A 20694-nucleotide genomic window follows, 5' to 3' on the forward strand; every position below is an offset into this window, starting at 1 on the left:
AAACCTCCCCGTCAGTCTCCCCCGTAACTATAACCCTCCCCGTCAGACTCCTTCCGTAACTATAACCCTCCCCGTCAGTCTCCCCCATAGCTATAACCCTCCCCGTCAGTCTCCCCTGTAACTATAACCCTCCCCATCAGTCTCCCCCCGTAACTATAACTCTCCCCGTCAGACTCCCCGTAACTATAACCCTCCCCGTCAGTCTCCCCGTAACTATAACCCTCCCCGTCAGTCTCCCCGTAACTATAAACCTCCCTGTCAGTGTCAGTCTCCGGTAACTATAACCCTCCCCGTCAGTCTCTCCCCGTAACTATAACCCTCCCCGTCAGTCTCCCCTGTAACTATAACCCTCCCCATCAGTCTCCCCTGTAACTATAACCCTCCTCATCAGTCGCCCCCATAACTATAACCCTCCCCGTAACTATAACCCTCCCCGTCAGTCTCCCCGTAACGATAACCCTCCCTGTCAGTCTCCCCCGTAACTATAACCCTCCCCGTCATTCTCCCCCCATAACTATAACCCACCCCGTCAGTCTCCCCGTAACTATAACCCTCCCCGTCGGTCTCCCCCGTAACTATAACCCTCCCGGTCAGTCTCCCCCGTAACTATAACCCTCCCTGTCAGTCCCCCCCGTAACTATAACCCTCCCCGTCGGTCTCCCCTGTAACTATAACCCTCCCCGTCAGTCTCCCCGTAACTATAACCCTCCCCGTCAGTCTTCCTCCCCGTAACTATAACCCTCCCCGTCAGTCTCCCCCGTAACTATAACCCTCCCCGTCAGTCTCCCCCGTGACTATAACCCTCCCCGTCAATCTCCCGCCGTAACTATAACCCTCCCCGTCAGTCTCCCTGTAACTATAACCCTCCCCGTCAGTCTCCCCCGTAACAATAACCCTCCCCATCAGTCTCCCCGTAACTATAACCCTCCCCGTCAGTCTCCCCGTAACTATAAACCTCCCTGTCAGTGTCAGTCTCCGGAAACTATAACCCTCCCCGTCAGTCTCTCCCCGTAACTATAACCCTCCCCGTCAGTCTCCCCTGTAACTATAACCCTCCCCGTCAGTCTCCCCCGTAACTATAATCCTCCCCGTCAGTCTCCCCTGTAACTATAAACCTCCCCGTCAGTCTCCCCCGTAACTATAACCCTCCCCGTCAGTCTCCCCCGTAACTATAACCCTCCCCGTCAGTCTCCCCGTAACTATAACCCTCCCCGTCAGTCTCCCCGTAACTATAAACCTCCCTGTCAGTGTCAGTCTCCGGTAACTATAACCCTCCCCGTCAGTCTCTCCCCGTAACTATAACCCTCCCCGTCAGTCTCCCCTGTAACTATAACCCTCCCCGTCAGTCTCCCCCGTAACTATAATCCTCCCCGTCAGTCTCCCCTGTAACTATAAACCTCCCCGTCAGTCTCCCCCGTAACTATAACCCTCCCCGTCAGTCTCCCCCGTAACTATAACCCTCCCCGTCAGTCTCCCCCCGTAACTATAACCCTCCCCGTCAGTCTCCCCGTAACTATAACCCTCCCCGTCAGTCTCCCCGTAACTATAACCCTAACTATAACCCTCCCCGTCAGTCTCCCCCGTAACTATAACCCTCCCCGTCAGTCTCCCCGTAACTATAAACCTCCCCGTCAGTCTCCCCCATAACTATAAACCTCCCCGTCAGTCTCCCCCGTAACTATAACCCTCCCCGTCAGACTCCTTCCGTAACTATAACCCTCCCCGTCAGTCTCCCCCATAGCTATAACCCTCCCCGTCAGTCTCCCCTGTAACTATAACCCTCCCCATCAGTCTCCCCCCGTAACTATAACTCTCCCCGTCAGACTCCCCGTAACTATAACCCTCCCCGTCAGTCTCCCCGTAACTATAACCCTCCCCGTCAGTCTCCCCGTAACTATAAACCTCCCTGTCAGTGTCAGTCTCCGGTAACTATAACCCTCCCCGTCAGTCTCTCCCCGTAACTATAACCCTCCCCGTCAGTCTCCCCTGTAACTATAACCCTCCCCGTCAGTCTCCCCCGTAACTATAAACCTCCCCGTCAGTCTCCCCGTAACTATAACCCTCCCCGTCAGTCTCCCCATAACTATAACCCTCCCCGTCAGTCTCCCCGTAACTATAAACCTCCCTCTCAGTGTCATTCTCCAGTAACTATAACCCTTCCCGTCAGTCTCTCCCCGTAACTATAACCCTCCCCGTCAGTCTCCCCCGTAACTATAACCCTCCCCGTCAGTCTCCCCCGTAACTATAATCCTCCCCGTCAGTCTCCCCTGTAACTATAAACCTCCCCGTCAGTCTCCCCCGTAACTATAACCCTCCCCGTCAGTCTCCCCCGTAACTATAACCCTCCCCGTCAGTCTCCCCCCGTAACTATAACCCTCCCCGTCAGTCTCCCCGTAACTATAACCCTCCCCGTCAGTCTCCCCGTAACTATAACCCTCCCCGTCAGTCTCCCCCGGAACTATAACCCTCCGCATCAGTCTCCCCCGTAACTATAAACCTCCCCGTCAGTCTCCCCCGTAACTATAAACCTCCCTGTCAGTGTCAGTCTCCGGTAACTATAACCCTCCCCGTCAGTCTCTCCCCGTAACTATAACCCTCCCCGTCAGTCTCCCCTGTAACTATAACCCTCCCCGTCAGTCTCCCCCGTAACTATAATCCTCCCCGTCAGTCTCCACTGTAACTATAAACCTCCCCGTCAGTCTCCCCCGTAACTATAACCCTCCCCGTCAGTCTCCCCCGTAACTATAACCCTCCCCGTCAGTCTCCCCCCGTAACTATAACCCTCCCCGTCAGTCTCCCCGTAACTATAACCCTCCCCGTCAGTCTCCCCGTAACTATAACCCTAACTATAACCCTCCCCGTCAGTCTCCCCCGTAACTATAACCCTCCCCGTCAGTCTCCCCGTAACTATAAACCTCCCCGTCAGTCTCCCCCATAACTATAAACCTCCCCGTCAGTCTCCCCCGTAACTATAACCCTCCCCGTCAGACTCCTTCCGTAACTATAACCCTCCCCGTCAGTCTCCCCCATAGCTATAACCCTCCCCGTCAGTCTCCCCTGTAACTATAACCCTCCCCATCAGTCTCTCCCCCGTAACTATAACTCCTCCCCGTCAATAACCCTCCCCGTAGCTATAACTATAAACTCCCCAGTCAACTATAACCCTCCCCGTCAGTCTCCCCGTAACTATAACCCTCCCCGTGTCAGTCTCCCCCGTAACTATAAACCCTCTCCCTCTCCCGTCTATAACCCTCCCCGTCAGTCTCCCCGTAACTATAACCCTCCCCGTCAGTCTCCCCCGAACTATAACCTCCCCTCAGTCTCCCCGTATACTATAACCTCCCCGGTAACTATAACCCTCCCCGTCTCCCGTACTATAACCCTCCCCTAGTCAACTATAACCCTCCCCTAGTCTCCCCGTAACTATAACCCTAACTATAACCCTCCCCGTCATCTCCCCTAACTATACCTCCCCGTCTCCCCGTAACTATAACCTCCCGTCGTCCATAACTTAACCTCCCCGTCAGTCTCCCTCTAACCCTCCCGTCAGCTCCTTCCTAACTATAACCCTCCCCGTCAGTCTCCCCCGTAACTATAACCCTCCCCGTCAGTCTCCCCCGTAACTATAAACCTCCCCGTCAGTCTCCCCGTAACTATAACCCTCCCCGTCAGTCTCCCCCGTAACTATAACCCTCCCCGTCAGTCTCCCCGTAACTATAACCCTCCCCGTCAGTCTCCCCGTAACTATAACCCTCCCCGTCAGTCTCCCCGTAACTATAACCCTCCCCGTCAGTCTCCCCGTAACTATAACCCTAACTATAACCCTCCCCGTCAGTCTCCCCCGTAACTATAACCCTCCCCGTCAGTCTCCCCGTAACTATAACCCTCCCCGTCAGTCTCCCCCCGTAACTATAACCCTCCCCGTCAGTCTCCCCGTAACTATAACCCTCCCCGTCAGTCTCCCCGTAACTATAACCCTCCCCGTCAGTAACTCCCCGTAACTATAACCTCCTCTCCCCTCCGTAACTATAACCCTCCCCGTCAGTCTCCCGAACTCCCCAGTAACTATAACCCTCCCCGTCAGTCTCCCCTAACTAAACCGTCAGCCCTGTAACTATAACCCTCCCCGTCACTGTCTCCCCGTAGTCTCCCCGTGCTCCGTAACTATAACCCTCCCCGTCAGTCTCCCCCGTAACTATAACCCTCCCCGTCAGTCTCCCCCGTAACTATAACCCTCCCCGTCAGTCTCCCCCGTAACTATAACCCTCCCCGTCAGTCTCCCTCCCCGTAACTATAACTTAACCTCCCCGTCAGTCTCCCCGTAACTATAACCCTCCCCGTCAGTCTCCCCGTAACTATAACCCTCCCCGTCAGTCTCCCCCCGTAACTATAACCCTCCCCGTCAGTCTCTCCCCAGTAACTATAACCCTCCCCGTCAGTCTCCCCCGTAACTATAACCCTCCCCGTCAGTCTCCCCCGTAACTATAACCCTCCCCGTCAGTCTCCCCCGTAACTATAAACCTCCCCGTCAGTCTCCCCGTGTAACTATAAACCTCCCCGTCAGTCTCCCCCGTAACTAGTAACCCTCCCCGTCATCTCCCCCGTAGTCAGTCTCCCCCGTAACTATACCTCCCGTAGCTCCCCCGTAACTATAACCCTCCCCGTCAGTCTCCCCCCGTAACTATAACCCTCCCCGTCAGTCGCCCCGTAACTATAACCCTCCCCGTCAGTCTCCCCGTAACTATAACCCTAACTATAACCCTCCCCGTCAGTCTCCCCCGTAACTATAACCCTCCCCGTCAGTCTCCCCCGTAACTATAAACCTCCCCGTCAGTCTCCCCCATAACTATAAACCTCCCCGTCAGTCTCCCCCGTAACTATAACCCTCCCCGTCAGACTCCTTCCGTAACTATAACCCTCCCCGTCAGTCTCCCCCATAGCTATAACCCTCCCCGTCAGTCTCCCCTGTAACTATAACCCTCCCCATCAGTCTCCCCCCGTAACTATAACCCTCCCCGTCAGTCTCCCCGTAACTATAACCCTCCCCGTCAGTCTCCCCGTAACTATAACCCTCCCCGTCAGTCTCCCCGTAACTATAAACCTCCCTGTCAGTGTCAGTCTCCGGTAACTATAACCCTCCCCGTCAGTCTCTCCCCGTAACTATAACCCTCCCCGTCAGTCTCCCCTGTAACTATAACCCTCCCCGTCAGTCTCCCCCGTAACTATAAACCTCCCCGTCAGTCTCCCCGTAACTATAACCCTCCCCGTCAGTCTCCCCCGTAACTATAATCCTCCCCGTCAGTCTCCCCTGTAACTATAAACCTCCCCGTCAGTCTCCCCCGTAACTATAACCCTCCCCGTCAGTCTCCCCCGTAACTATAACCCTCCCCGTCAGTCTCCCCGTAACTATAACCCTCCCCGTCAGTCTCCCCCGTAACTATAACCCTCCCCGTCAGTCTCCCCGTAACTATAACCCTCCCCGTCAGTCTCCCCCGTAACTCCCCTCAGTCTCCCCGTAACTATAACCTCCCCGTCAGTCTCCCCCGTAACTATAACCTCCCCGTCAACTATAACCCTCCCCGTCAGTATAACCCTCCCCGTAGTCTCCCCCGTAACTATAACCCTCCCCGTCAGTCTCCCCTGTAACTATAACCCTCCCCGTCAGTCTCCCCGTAACTATAACCCTCCCCGTCAGTCTCCCCCGTAACTATAACCCTCCCCGTCAGTCTCCCCGTAACTATAACCCTCCCCGTCAGTCTCCCCGTAACTATAAACCTCCCTGTCAGTGTCAGTCTCCGGTAACTATAACCCTCCCCGTCAGTCTCTCCCCGTAACTATAACCCTCCCCGTCAGTCTCCCCTGTAACTATAACCCTCCCCGTCAGTCTCCCCCGTAACTATAATCCTCCCCGTCAGTCTCCCCTGTAACTATAAACCTCCCCGTCAGTCTCCCCCGTAACTATAACCCTCCCCGTCAGTCTCCCCCGTAACTATAACCCTCCCCGTCAGTCTCCCCCCGTAACTATAACCCTCCCCGTCAGTCTCCCCGTAACTATAACCCTCCCCGTCAGTCTCCCCGTAACTATAACCCTAACTATAACCCTCCCCGTCAGTCTCCCCCGTAACTATAACCCTCCCCGTCAGTCTCCCCCGTAACTATAACCCTCCCCGTCAGTCTCCCCCCGTAACAATAACCCTCCCCGTCAGTCTCCCCAACTAACTATAAACCTCCCCGTCAGTCTCCCCCATAACTAAAACCTCCCCGTCAGTCTCCCCCGTAACTATAACCTCCCCGTCAGACTCCTTCCGTAACTATAACCCTCCCCGTCAGTCTCCCCCATAGCTATAACCCTCCCCGTCAGTCTCCCCTGTAACTATAACCCTCCCCATCAGTCTCCCCCCGTAACTATAACTCTCCCCGTCAGACTCCCCGTAACTATAACCCTCCCCGTCAGTCTCCCCGTAACTATAACCCTCCCCGTCAGTCTCCCCGTAACTATAAACCTCCCTGTCAGTGTCAGTCTCCGGTAACTATAACCCTCCCCGTCAGTCTCTCCCCGTAACTATAACCCTCCCCGTCAGTCTCCCCTGTAACTATAACCCTCCCCGTCAGTCTCCCCCGTAACTATAAACCTCCCCGTCAGTCTCCCCGTAACTATAACCCTCCCCGTCAGTCTCCCCATAACTATAACCCTCCCCGTCAGTCTCCCCGTAACTATAAACCTCCCTCTCAGTGTCATTCTCCAGTAACTATAACCCTTCCCGTCAGTCTCTCCCCGTAACTATAACCCTCCCCGTCAGTCTCCCCCGTAACTATAACCCTCCCCGTCAGTCTCCCCCGTAACTATAATCCTCCCCGTCAGTCTCCCCTGTAACTATAAACCTCCCCGTCAGTCTCCCCCGTAACTATAACCCTCCCCGTCAGTCTCCCCCGTAACTATAACCCTCCCCGTCAGTCTCCCCCCGTAACTATAACCCTCCCCGTCAGTCTCCCCGTAACTATAACCCTCCCCGTCAGTCTCCCCGTAACTATAACCCTCCCCGTCAGTCTCCCCCGGAACTATAACCCTCCGCATCAGTCTCCCCCGTAACTATAAACCTCCCCGTCAGTCTCCCCCGTAACTATAAACCTCCCTGTCAGTGTCAGTCTCCGGTAACTATAACCCTCCCCGTCAGTCTCTCCCCGTAACTATAACCCTCCCCGTCAGTCTCCCCTGTAACTATAACCCTCCCCGTCAGTCTCCCCCGTAACTATAATCCTCCCCGTCAGTCTCCACTGTAACTATAAACCTCCCCGTCAGTCTCCCCCGTAACTATAACCCTCCCCGTCAGTCTCCCCCGTAACTATAACCCTCCCCGTCAGTCTCCCCCCGTAACTATAACCCTCCCCGTCAGTCTCCCCGTAACTATAACCCTCCCCGTCAGTCTCCCCGTAACTATAACCCTAACTATAACCCTCCCCGTCAGTCTCCCCCGTAACTATAACCCTCCCCGTCAGTCTCCCCGTAACTATAAACCTCCCCGTCAGTCTCCCCCATAACTATAAACCTCCCCGTCAGTCTCCCCCGTAACTATAACCCTCCCCGTCAGACTCCTTCCGTAACTATAACCCTCCCCGTAGTCTCCCCCATAGCTATAACCCTCCCCGTCAGTCTCCCCTGTAACTATAACCCTCCCCATCAGTCTCCCCCCGTAACTATAACTCTCCCCGTCAGACTCCCCGTAACTATAACCCTCCCCGTCAGTCTCCCCGTAACTATAAACCTCCCTGTCAGTGTCAGTCTCCGGTAACTATAACCCTCCCCGTCAGTCTCTCCCCGTAACTATAACCCTCCCCGTCAGTCTCCCCTGTAATTATAACCCTCCCCGTCAGTCTCCCCCGTAACTATAAACCTCCCCGTCAGTCTCCCCGTAACTATAACCCTCCCCGTCAGTCTCCCCCGTAACTATAATCCTCCCCGTCAGTCTCCCCTGTAACTATAAACCTCCCCGTCAGTCTCCCCCGTAACTATAACCCTCCCCGTCAGTCTCCCCCGTAACTATAACCCTCCCCGTCAGTCTCCCCCCGTAACTATAACCCTCCCCGTCAGTCTCCCCGTAACTATAACCCTCCCCGTCAGTCTCCCCGTAACTATAACCCTCCCCGTCAGTCTCCCCCGTAACTATAACCCTCCCCATCAGTCTCCCCCGTAACTATAAACCTCCCCGTCAGTCTCCCCCGTAACTATAAACCTCCCCGTCAGTCTCCCCCGTAACTATAACCCTCCCCGTCAGACTCCTTCCGTAACTATAACCCTCCCCGTCAGTCTCCCCCGTAGCTATAACCCTCCCCGTCAGTCTCCCCGTAACTATAACCCTCCCCGTCAGTCTCCCCCATAACTATAACCCTCCCCGTCAGTCTCTCCCCGTAACTATAACCATCCCCGTCAGACTCCCTGTAACTATAACCCTCCCCGTCAGTCTCCCCGTAACTATAACCCTCCCCATCAGTCTCCCCGTAACTATAAACCTCCCTGTCAGTGTCAGTCTCCGGTAACTATAACCCTTCCCGTCAGTCTCTCCCCGTAACTATAACCCTCCCCGTCAGTCTCCCCGTAACTATAAACCTCCCCGTCAGTCTCCCCGTAACTATAACCCTTCCCGTCAGTCTCTCCCCGTAACAATAACCCTCCCCGTCAGTCTCCCCGTAACTATAAACCTCCCCGTCAGTCTCTCCGTAACTATAACCCTCCCTGTCAGTCTCCCCGTAACTATAAACCTCCCCGTAACTATAACCCTCCCCGTCAGTCTCCCCGTAACTATAACCCTCCCCGTCAGTCCCAAAATCCCTCCCCCTACATCTGAGGTGGTGAGAAGGGAGTCCTGCGCTGCAGGAGAGGCACCGGTGAGGAAGTGCCTCACTGTGCAAGAGGTGGTGAGGAGGGATCTCTCTGAGAGAGACTAAGCACAAAACACCTCACTGGGAGGGATCGCTGTGGGAGGGGCGGCAAGGAGGGAGTGCCTCGCTGTGGGAGTGGTGGTGAGGAGGAATATTTGTGTGGGGGCAGTGGGGAGGAAGCGCCTCATTGTGGGAGGGGTGGTAAGGAGGAGGCACGGTGGGAGGGGCACTGTGAGGGAGGGATAGATTGTTAATAGATCTGTCTGTCTTTCTGTTCCCCCTTCCCTCTTGCCTTTCCTCAATGTAGACCTTCTCATGGGAATAATTAAACGTGGAACACTGCAATGGAGCTGTGTAAGAAAAGACCTCCTCCTGGTGAGAAACTTCTTCCCAGTGTTTGGGGTGTGACGAAATTCTGTGGATGCTCATCAAAGGGGTGGGAAAGTGGGGGCGGGGGGTGGTGGTTGGAGTGTAGGGAAGGGTCCAGGTGTGGGTTGCTTTAGCTCCTGGGATCCATCCCCTCCCCCAATCCACTCCCAATGGACCCCACCCCTTCCCATTCACTCCCACCGTCCACACTCCCAATGGGACCCCACCCCTTTCCGGTTCACCCCCACCATCCGCATTCCCTATGGACCTCACATCTTCCCATTCGTTTCCCCCCCCCATCACACCCCGTCCACACTCCCACTAGGATCATCAGAGTAGAATTAGGCTTTCGGCCTGTTGTGTTTGGTCTGCCATTTGATCATGGCTGAGTTAATTTTTACTCAAAACCCCATTTTGCCTTCTCCCTGTAACCTTTGTTGCCTTTACTAACCAAGAACATGTCAACCTCTGCTTTAGATATAACCAATGACTTGGCCTCCACAGCCGTCTATAGCATTGAATTCCACAGATCCTCCACCAATTTGCTAAAGGAATTCCTCCTCGTCCCTGTGGTAAAGGGACACCCCTCTGTTTTGAGTCTGTGTCCTCTGGTCCTTGACTCCTCCACCCTAGGAAAGATCCTCTCCGCATCCACTTGTGTCTCGGCCTTTCAATATTCAATAGGTTTCAGTGAGATCTCCCTTTCATTCCCAGTGCCATCAAACGCTCCTCATATGTTAACCCTTTCATTTCTCGGGAACCTCCTCTGGACTTGAAACATTGCATTTACCTTCCTGAGCACCGACTCAACCTGCAAATTAATCTTTAGGGTTATTCTCACACTGTGCGAGAACTTCCAAGTCCATTTGCACCTGATTCACTGATTTCACTCCCTGCTTAGGAAATGGTCCAGGCCTTTTATTGCATGACTGTGCACTATCTTTCACCTGCCACCTTTTGCCCATTCGCCTGTCTGTCCTTTTGCAGACCACGTACTCCCTCAGCACTCCCTTCCCCATCAACCTATGTTTGTTATCGATTGCAAACCATCAATTCCATCATCCAGATCATTAATGTGTAACATGAAAAGTAGCAGACCAAACTAGTGGAACATCACTAGTCGCCGGCAGCCAACAAGAAAAGACTCCCTTTATTCCCACTCTTAGCCTCCTGCTGGTCAACCCATGCTAGTGTCTTTCTTGAAATATCTCTTGTATGGCAACCTTGTCAAAGGCTTCTGAAAATCCAGGTAAACAACATCCACTGACTGTCCTTTGTCTATCCAGCCTGTTACCTCCTCAAAGTATTCCAACAGGTTTAAGGAAAACATGTTGAGTTCAGCCTCGATAAAGGAGGCTGTGATAATGTGCCTCCAGGAGCCCCAAAACCTCATCCTTAATAATGGACCCTATCATCTTGCCAACCATTGAAGTTAGGCTAACTAGTCCATAATTTTCTGTCTTTTGCCTCCCTCTCTTCCTAAAGAATGGAAAGACATTTGAATTTTCCAATTCTCCAGAACCACCTAGAGCCTCGTGTCTCCTGAAAGATCACGACTAATGCCTCCGCAATCTCTTCAGCCTTCTCTTTCAGAACTCCGGGATGTAGTCCGTCTGATCCAGGTGACTTTCCCACCTTCAGACCTTCCAGCTTTCCAAGCACCATCCCCCCAGTAATAACAATTGCACTCACTTCTGCCCTGAAACTCTTGAATTTCTGGCATTCTGCTGGTGTCTTCCACAGTGAAAACTCTTGCAAAATACTTACTATGGATGCCTCGTCCTGTTATCCCTGTCATGAAGGCTCTGTCTTTGTGACCACCTCCAGCTCCAACGCTCTTCCCTGTCTTGATACTCCGGCCACTACTCCCTTCCCCGTCTTCATAACCCCCACCCTCCTCTCCGTCTCTGTGACCCCCTCTAGTCCCTTCACCATTCCGTCTCTGTATCTCCCTCCAGCCCGTTCGCTCCCTCCCAGTCTTTGTTCATCAAGGCAGTCCAGATGAAAACAGAATGCAGAATAGAGTGTCACAGTTACAGAGAGAGGGCAGTGCAGGCCGGTAAAGTGCGAGAGCCGTGACAAGGGAGATTGGGAAATCAAGTGTTCATCTTTTAGTGTGTGTGAGGCCTATTCAAGAGTTTGATAATAGTGGCACAGAATCTGTCCTTGAGCCTGGTACGTGTTCTCGAGTTTTTTTATCTTCCCGATGGGCGAGGGGGAGAAAAGGGAATGTCTGCATAATCTTTGATTACACTGGCTGCTTTCCTGAGGTAGTGGGAAGTGTAGACAGAGTCCATGGAGGGGAGACTGTTTTCCGTGACGTGCTGAGCTGTGTCCACAACTCTCTGCGGTTTCTTGCGGTCTCAGGCAGAGCAGTTGCCCAGATAGGATGGATCAATCAAAATTAGAGAGGGTCATCGGGGCCACACTGAATGTCCTTAGCCTCCTAAAGGAGAGAGTAGTCTGGTGAACTTTCTTAGCCACGGCGTCTGAGAACCTGGACCAGGAGAAGTTGTTGGTGACGGTAGAGCTGACAACCACCTCCACCTCTACACCAGAGCCCAGAGTCAGGAGGGTGGGCGATGGGTGGAAGTTATCTGTTTCCCTCTCTCCACCCCCTACCCTGCTCGTTCTGAGTTCCTCGTGCTCCTCCCCTCCCCTTCCCTCCATAACCCTCTGGGAGACTCACTCTCTCGTCATTCTCTGCAGAGGAGGAGCGCAGGGTGAGGGCCAACGCTCGGGAATACAACGAGAAGTTCCAATATGCGGTGAGTGTCCTCGGGCGGGACGGGGAATAGGAAAGGGTGGGGCGGGTGGTGAGAATGGTCGGTGAGCCAATGGCCAAGCCCAAAATCGGTGGAGCAGAGGACTGTGGGATGTGGATCGGTTGCAGGTCGGGGCGGTAAAATGGCAGATGCAGTTTATTCCAGGCATGCGTGAGCTGTTGCAGTTTGGGAGGTGGAATGTAAGGGCAGGGTGTTTAATGGCAGGGCTGTTGAAGTACAGAGGGATCTTGGGGTCCAGGTCCACTACTGCCTGAAAGTGGTGGCACAGGGCAATAGGTTGGTAATGAGGGCGAACGTCATGCTTGTCTTTATTAGTGGAGAAGTTGAGTTCAAGAGTCATGTAATAACTTGGTAAAACTCTGGTTAGGCTGCATCTGGAGTGTTGTGTACCGTTCTGGTCGTCCCGCTGTAGGAAGGATGTGGGGGCTTTGGAGAGGGAGCAGAAATAGATCACCAGGATGCTGCCTGGATTCGAGGGTATGAGCTGTAAGGACAGGTTGGACAAACTTGGGTAGCTTTCTCTGGACCAGCGGAGACTGAGGGGAGAGCTGATGGAGGTTTTTAAGGTTATGGGGGGTAGAGACAGGGTATTTGGTGAGAATCGTTCTCCCAGGATGTCAAGTACTAGAAGGCAGTCAGGGGTCAGATGCAGAGGTTGGGTGAGAGGTCAGACTGGAGGATCTGCCTGGGGTCAAGGGTCAAACTGGCAGGGCCTGGGATCAGGGGTCATGAAATTTGGTTAGAGCTCCGAGATCGGGACCGTGCCAACCCTGGGCATTTAAGAGATGGCCTTGGTACTTCACAAGAGGAGGGGGAAGGAGGGAGAGGTTGGAGGTAGGAGCCTCCCCACAGGCCATGTGCTGGTGCTGGGTGCAAGGGGTGTGGGGTGTGTGGGTACTGGCCATTTCCCTTGGCCCGCTCTTTTGCGGTGGGGAATGGGGTCTGTCTTCCCACAGCTGCTCACTTCCCTCAACCCCCTGTCCCTTCGCTCTTAATCCACTCCCCTCCGCCCAAACAGAACAATTGCATCAAGACCTCGAAGTACAACATTATCACCTTCTTGCCTGTCAACCTCTTCGAGCAGTTCCAGGAGGTGGCCAACACCTATTTCCTGTTCTTGCTGATACTCCAGGTACATTCATCTTGGGCTGCACGATGGGGGGGGGGTGGGGGGGGGCACGCTGGGGAGGGCAGGTGGGGGTGCGCTGGGGAGGGCCAGAAGTGGGCAAGGGAGGGATTGGCCTCAGGAAGCGTCCCACTGCCAGGAGATGAGTGGGAGGGGTGAGATGGAAGGACCTGCTTAGTCTGAGCATTACCGCCCAACCCACTCCTGGGGCAGGTTGCGGGATCTTGCTGTGTGCCCTGTGGTTTATGAAGGTCATGCTCTCTAGAAGGTGGGTGTGCCCTTGGCTTGTAAAGGATTTGTTTTTGGTGGGAGGAGGAGAAGGAATTGGAATCTAGCAGCCCCTGGAATTTCCCTTGAAGGTTTCCGAACCTTCCCCCCATCCCCAGAAGCCTTTCCTCCTCTGAGCACTGGAGCCCCGCTGTCTCCTCCAAAGGGTTAACTCCAGTGACCTGCTATCGGATTGTTCAGAAAATCCCAATGGATTGGCGTAAGGCTCACACCGGATTTCTGTCCCCCTGGGACCCCATTTCCCCAATCCCAACAGGGCCCTCTCTCCCGCCCCTTTTAAAACCACAGGATCCCAGGGTTCAGAGGAACACACACACATGCTGGAGTGCTGGAGGAACTCAGCAGGCCAGGAAGCATCTACGGAAAAAAGACGTCAATGTTTCGGGTTGTTTTTGTGCACTTTTGTGTGTGTCGCTTGGATTTCCAGCATCTGCAGATCTTCTCTTGTTTGTCCCAGGACTCAGAGACCAGGATTTGGAGATAAAGGTCAGGAGACTGGGACCCAGCAACTAGAATCAGGAGACCCAGGATTGGGTTATTGGGGCCAGGAGAGTGGGAGAACAGGCCCTGAAGATTGGGATTGGGAGAGCAGAATCAAGAGGCCCAGCCCTGAAGATCAGGATCAAGAGAGCGGGATCTGGAGAATGGGATTGCGAGACCATAGTCTGGAGATTAGGATCTGGAGAATGGGATCGTGAGACCATAGACTGGATTAGGATCTGGAGAATGGGATCGCGAGACCGTAGACTGGATTAGGATCTGGAGAATGGGATCGTGAGACCATAGACTGGAGATTAGGATCTGGAGAATGGGATCGCGAAACCATAGTCTGGATTAGGATCTGGAGAATGGGATCGCGAGACCATAGTCTGGATTAGGATCTGGAGAATGGGATCGCGAGACCATAGTCTGGATTAGGATCTGGAGAATGGGATCGCGAGACCTTAGACTGGAGATTAGGATCTGGAGAATGGGATTGCGAAACCATAGACTGGAGATTAGGATCTGGAGAATGGGATCGCGAGACCATAGACTGGAGATTAGGATCTGGAGAATGGGATCGTGTGACCATAGACTGGATTAGGATCTGGAGAATGGGATCGCGAGACCATAAACTGGAGATTAGGATCTGGAGAATGGGATCGCGAGACCATAGTCTGGCGATTAGGATCTGGAGAGTGGATTGTGAGACCGTAGACTGGAGATTAGGATCTGGAGAATGGGATCGCGAGACCATAGACTGGAGATTAGGATCTGGAGAATGGGATTGCGAGACCATAGACTGGAGATTAGGATCTGGAGAATGGGATCGCGAGACCATAGTCTGGAGATTAGGATCTGGAGAATGGGATCGCGAGACCGTAGACTGGATTAGGATCTGGAGAATGGGATCGCGAGACCATAGACTGGAGATTAGGATCTGGAGAATGGGATCGCGAGACCGTAGACTGGAGATTAGGATCTGGAGACTGCAACCCAGAGACAGGGACATGAAGCCCTGACCTGGAGTCCAGGCCCTGGGTCTCTGGTGTTGTCACAACTGGAGATGGGAGTCTGGGGATAGGGAGGGCAATCCGTTCACACCCCGCTTACTTTCCCCTTATTCTGCTGTCCCCCATCCCTTCCCCCTTCCGTCACACTAACCTCTCCCGGCTCTTTCTCCCCCTTGCAGCTCATCCCGCAGATTTCCTCGCTGTCCTGGTTCACCACCATTGTGCCTTTGGTCCTAGTCTTGACCATCACTGCCGTCAAAGACGCCACGGACGACTACGTGAGTCTTCACCCAGCCTTGCCCGCACCACTGAGTGGGCAGGGGCCTTGTCGTTGTGGAGGGAAGTTTTAGGAAAGAGGTGGCGAGAGAGACGAAAGTCTTCGCACTCAAAGTGCTGGAGGAACTCAGCAGCTCAGGCAGCGGCTGCAGGAATCGGTGGGGGAAACATCCAAAGCTGAGAATCAAGACCCTTCGTTGGGAAGGGGGAAGAAGCCAGAATAAGAGGGTGGGCAGGGGGGAGTCGGGCAAGCTGGCAGCTGATGGGTGAGACCAGGCAAGGGGTAGCTGGGTGGGTGGGTGAGGGGGTGTGTTGTGTGAGAAGGCGAAGGTGATCATTGGATGCGGTAAAGAGCTGAAGAAGAATTCTGATAGGAGAGGGGAGAGGACCACGGGAGGAGGGGAGCTGGAGGGAAGAGGTGGGTAGGTGAGGAGAAGACAGGGGAGCCAGAATGAGGAATGGGAAAAGAGAGAGTGGCGAGGTGAGGATATCTTTATCTGAATATTATGGTGTGAGGTGGGGTAGTGTCGATGTTCAAAGGGACCCAGTTACAGAAGGCCACCAGACAGGGGCGGCAAGTGATCAGGAGAGGAGATGGAAAGTTCGAGTACAGCAGTGAGGGTTTCTCACGGCCCTGGTGAGGGTGCACCAGGAGGACTGTGCAGCTTGCTGCCCCCCGACCCCAGAAGCGACGTCCTTACCACGGAGGGACTGCAGCGAAGGTGGAGGTCCAGGGGCACCGGGGATTGGGGAGAGATCGAGGTAACCCGGACTGCGTTCTCTGGGCCTTGGAAGCACGAGGGGAGATCCCATCTTGGCTTGATGGGGAGGGTGTCTTCCCCTGGGCTGTGGCGTCGAGGACCAGAGGTCACCATCTCAGACTGGGACGGGGAGGGTGTCTCCTCACCCGGGAGGCAGGCAGGGGGTTCATGGACCCTCACCCCTGCAGCACCCCCAGGAGTTCGGAGGTGGGTGGAGTCCTGGTGTTGAGGGAATTGGGGGGGGGGATAGGGGCAGGGAAAGTTAGGACGGGGAGTAAGCCCGATAGGCTGACTGGCTTTGGTTCAGCTCGAGTTTTGAGCAACAAACAGAGGGTTTAACTAACGGCAGTCCAGAGCCTGCCCAACCTCCTTTCCTCTGGGACTGGGGTCAGTGTCCCGGGCTGGAATGGCCTCCTTCCCCTCCATGCGGTGCCTGCGATCACCTACCCACCCTTCTCTGCTGAATCCTCACCTTGGCTCCTGGCCTCTGCCCCCTTGGGGGGGAGGTATGGACAGATATGTCAACCGGGGCAGAAGTTTGGGGAGGGTTGGGACAGGGGTTGCTGGGGAGGAGGGGGTGACAGCTCAGCAGTTACTGATCGGGGGTCGGGGGTCCAGAAAAATCCCTCTGTCCCCCACCCTCCACCCCTGAGGAGACAGGAGTGGACATCCCTTCGTGGGGTGAAGTCAGTACCCTCTCTCCCCACCACTCCTCACACATACACAGGGTCACGCGCAGGGGAATGGGCTGGAGGGATGTTTGCGAGGCAGGGGGCTGTGGAGGAAGGGGAGGGGCAAAAGCAGAGGGGTTTGGGGAGGATGGCAAGAGGGGGAGGAAAGAGAATGAAGGGGACAAGAGGGAACACCCTTGAAGGGAGACAGGAGACCTCCTACATGACTCAGTCTGTGCCAGGGACGTGTCACTTTCCTTACTCCCTCCAGTGGTGGATGGGAGGAGGAAACCCTACCATCACTCTTAACTTTCCCCCTCCTTCCTTCCCCCTCCTTCCTTCCTCCTCCTTCCTTCCTCCTCCTTCCTTCCCCCTCCTTCCTTCCTCCTCCTTCCTTCCCTCTCCTTCCCTTCCCCCTCCTTCTCTTCCCCCTCCTTCCCTTCCCCCTCCTTCCAGCATTGCCAGTATCAGGGACATTGATGTGACTTCCTAATCCAACCCACCTTCCTCTTCCCATCCCTCCCCGTGCTCTCCACCACTCTCTTTACACCACCCTCTACAACCCCTCTACCTCTCACCCTCTCCTCCCCCCTCTCCCCTCCCCCTCTCCCTCTCCACCCTCTCCCCCTTCTCCCCCTCCTCCCCCGCTCTCTCTCTCTCTCTCTTCCTCCCCCCCACCCCTGATCTGACTCCTCTCTCCTGTCTCCGCAGTTCCGCCACAAGAGTGACAAGCAAGTGAACAACCGGCAGTCCCTTCTCCTCATCAACGGCAGGTGAGCATCCTCCCTCGCCGGGCCGCGGGTTCGGGTCGTTCCTCCACCTCTGGTTGCTGCTCTCTGATGGCCCCGTCACACCATCTCCCATCTACCACCCTCTCGCTGTTACCCACCGACCCATCCCCAGCGGTGGGGACCCTGGCTCCCACTTGCTTCTCGAATTCTGTGCTCTCCCCAACTGCTTCCATTTCCCTGGGAACGCAGTGGGATTTACTGCTGGGTCCTGACATGGAGGCTTTGGAGAGGATCCTGAGGAAGTTTAACAGGAGGCTGCCTGCTTTGGAAGGTGTGAGCCACGAGGTGAGGTCGCACAGCCGGGTTGGTTTCTCTGGAGCGTTGGAGGGTGAGGGGAGACCGGATAGAAGTTTATATGGTCATGAAGGGCATGCATGGAGCAGACAGCTGGTGTCTTCCTCCTCAGTTCGAAATATCTGATATCAGACGACATGCTTTTAATATGAATGGGGGGGGGGATTCAAGGGAAGTGTGTGGAGTTTTTTTTACAAATCTATAAAGTTTATTTACAACAAATACACACAAGGTACAGACATTCAATATTTACAAGACAGTAAGTATACTCAAAATATGGTTACTACCGTCTATAAAAAAGTCAGTACCCGGGGGGGGGGGGCGGGCGGTGTGGAGTGTTTTTATTTTACACAGAGTGGTGTATGCCTGGAATGCACTGCCAGGGCTGTGGTAGGGGCAGATTCTATTGCAGAGTTTAAGAGGCTCTTAGGCACATAGATGTGCAAGAGATCTGAGGAAATGGACCATGTACAGGTCGAAGGGTTTAGGTGTAATTTTGGGCATGGACATGATGGGTCAAAGATCCTGTTCCCGTGCTTCATTATTCTGTGTTCCATGTTCAGAGTCTGAAATTGAAAGTCAGCATACTTAACGCTAACCTAAAACCACAGTATAATCATTGAAAGGGGCCTATTTATTATGAGCAAGTTGGCCACCTCATCCACTAAGGCCTCAAAAGGGGGTCAATGCAATGCGTGGATTTGAGCTTTAATTTCAAAATTCGAAGACAGCTCCAAACACCATCAATTCTCCCTCTTGCTCCTGCTGCTGGTTTTGCGATGGGGATGACTCTTTATTCAGAGGTGGGCTGAGTCTGGGAGATTCGGCCTCTTGGCCACCAGCAGCCATTTTGTTATCCCACCTAGGAATGTCGTCAACCCGTTGACCTGACCCTCCTTCATCTTCCCACAGGCTCCAGAAGGACAAATGGATGCACGTGAGGGTGGGCGACATCATTAAGCTCGAGAACAACCAGTTCGTGGCGGTAGGTGCCCACCTGGTTAAGGGGGGGGAGGGAGGATCGGGGAGAAGTGGGAGGTGACTGTTTTGGAGGAACACACATAAAAGTTGCTGGTGAACGCAGCAGGCCAGGCAGCATCTCTAGGAAGAGGTGCAGTCGACGTTTCAGGCCGAGACCCTTGGTCAGGAGGAAACTGGGTTTGGCTAAAACTTAGCCCAGGAGCAGATGCCATGGGTTGTCATGGGAAACCAGGGCTGGAAGTTTGTAATGACATGGTGACAGCCAGCTGGAACATGAAATCTGTTACTAATCCACGTCTCTGTGGCCCGCTCCGGCCCATACACCCCTCCCTGTCTCTGTAACCCCCTCCAGCCCCTACACCCCTCCCTGTCTCTGTAACCCCCTCCAGCCCCTACACCCCTCCCTGTCTCTGTAACCCCTAACAAAATGGCTGCTCTGGGACCCACTCTTCATATCCACCCCTAGATCCCCCTGTGACCCACTCCTCCAAAATTCTCAATCCCGAGGTAACTATTCCTTCAGCTGCCGCAGCCCCGTGCTGTGGATATCCTCCCCTCTCATCCGTCAACGTCAGTCCCCTGTCTCAACATCTCCCAGAGTGGTTAACGATGGAATTGGCCGCATTGCTTTCTCTCCCCGTGCCCGACGGTCTTTTCTTTGTCTCTTTCGCCAGGCTGACCTGCTTCTGCTTTCCAGCAGTGAGCCGCACGGTCTGTGTTACATCGAGACGGCAGAACTGGACGGGTGAGTCCGGGACATCCCTGGGGACTTGGTGTTCTCTGGTTTATGTACGGAATATCAGATCCCCGTGAGTGGGTTGGGAGAGAGACAACGCAGATGGGTGGCCCTGGTCAGCAGGGGTACGGTATCATAGAGTCACGGGGGTATGATCCCAGTGAGTGGGTTGGGAGAGAGGATGGGACTGGTCAGCAGGGCTACGATGGGCTGAATGGCCTGTTTCACTCCGCTGTGTCAGTGAATGAGCTATAGACTGAGTGTTGTGGGTAGAAACTAGTCCGACAGCACAGCAGATACCAACACAGTGAGGGGCGAGGGTGAGGAGGGGGAGTCACGGGAGGGGGTGGGGAGGAGGGAGAGTCACGGGAGGGAGGGGGAGGAGAGAGAGTCACGGGAGGGGGTGGGTGAGGAGGGAGAGTCACGGGAGGGGGTGGGTGAGGAGGGAGAGTCACGAGGGGGTGGGGAGGAGGGAGAGTCACGGGAGGGGGTGGGTGGGTGAGGAGAGAGAGTCACGGGAGGGGGTGGGTGAGGGAGGGAGAGTCACAGGAGGGGGTGGGGAGGAGGGAGAGTCACGGGAGGGGGTGGGTGAGGAGGGAGAGTCACGGGAGGGGGTGGGTGAGGAGGGAGAGTCACGGGGGGTGGTGAGGAGGGAGAGTCATGGGAAGGGGTGGGGAGGAGGGAGTCATGGGAGGGGGTGGGCGAGGAGGGAGAGTCACGGGAGGGAGTGGGGGAGGAGGGAGAGTCACGGGAGGGGGTGGGTGAGGAGGGAGCGTTGTGTGAGGGGCAGTGAGGAGTGAATTCACGCTGTAGGAGATTCGGGCTAGGCGTGCTGCGCTGTGGGACCGGTGCCGTGTGGGGGTGCTGTACAACACTGGCTCCAACACCAACCGATGTCACTGGATCTCAGTCTCTCCACCTCTCACCCTGGTCGCTTCCACTGATTGGCCGGCAGTGGCCCCCCGCTCCGTGATTGGCTTCTGGGCAGCCACATGGGGATTGGTCACATGGGGCGGACTCTGATTGTTGCCCAACTGGATTTGCAGGGAAACCAACATGAAGGTGAGACAGTCGTTGTCAGTCACGTCAGAACTGGGAGACACCAACAAGCTGGCCGAGTTCGATGGTGAGTGGGAAGCCACAGTCGGGGTGATCACTGGGACTGGCTTGCAGGCTGGGATCTGATGCAAAGCTCTGGGTGGTTTATATATCGAATAATAGACTCCGGGAGTGGGTGACAGACTG

At 54.8% G+C, this 20694-nt stretch overlaps 1 protein-coding gene across 5 annotated transcripts in view; it reads left to right on the plus strand.

Annotated features, from left to right (window-relative positions):
* LOC134343067 (phospholipid-transporting ATPase ID-like) overlaps nt 1-20694 on the plus strand; it is a 98299-nt gene that overhangs the window by 6996 nt on the left and 70609 nt on the right. For 4 of the 5 annotated variants that reach the window (XM_063041921.1, XM_063041924.1, XM_063041923.1 and 1 more), the window contains exons 2-9: nt 9185-9252; nt 11956-12014; nt 13051-13164; nt 15119-15217; nt 17359-17420; nt 18645-18717; nt 19388-19458; nt 20496-20575. In XM_063041921.1, coding sequence (XP_062897991.1) covers nt 9222-9252; nt 11956-12014; nt 13051-13164; nt 15119-15217; nt 17359-17420; nt 18645-18717; nt 19388-19458; nt 20496-20575 — 589 coding nt within the window. In that variant the 5' untranslated portion in view covers nt 9185-9221. The remainder of the gene's footprint in view (nt 1-9184; nt 9253-11955; nt 12015-13050; nt 13165-15118; nt 15218-17358; nt 17421-18644; nt 18718-19387; nt 19459-20495; nt 20576-20694) is intronic. The other variant, XM_063041922.1, reaches the window with a different exon arrangement.

The sequence above is a fragment of the Mobula hypostoma genome, chromosome 2 (assembly GCF_963921235.1).
Source record: "Mobula hypostoma chromosome 2, sMobHyp1.1, whole genome shotgun sequence".
In the NCBI taxonomy this organism is placed as follows: domain Eukaryota; kingdom Metazoa; phylum Chordata; class Chondrichthyes; order Myliobatiformes; family Myliobatidae; genus Mobula; species Mobula hypostoma.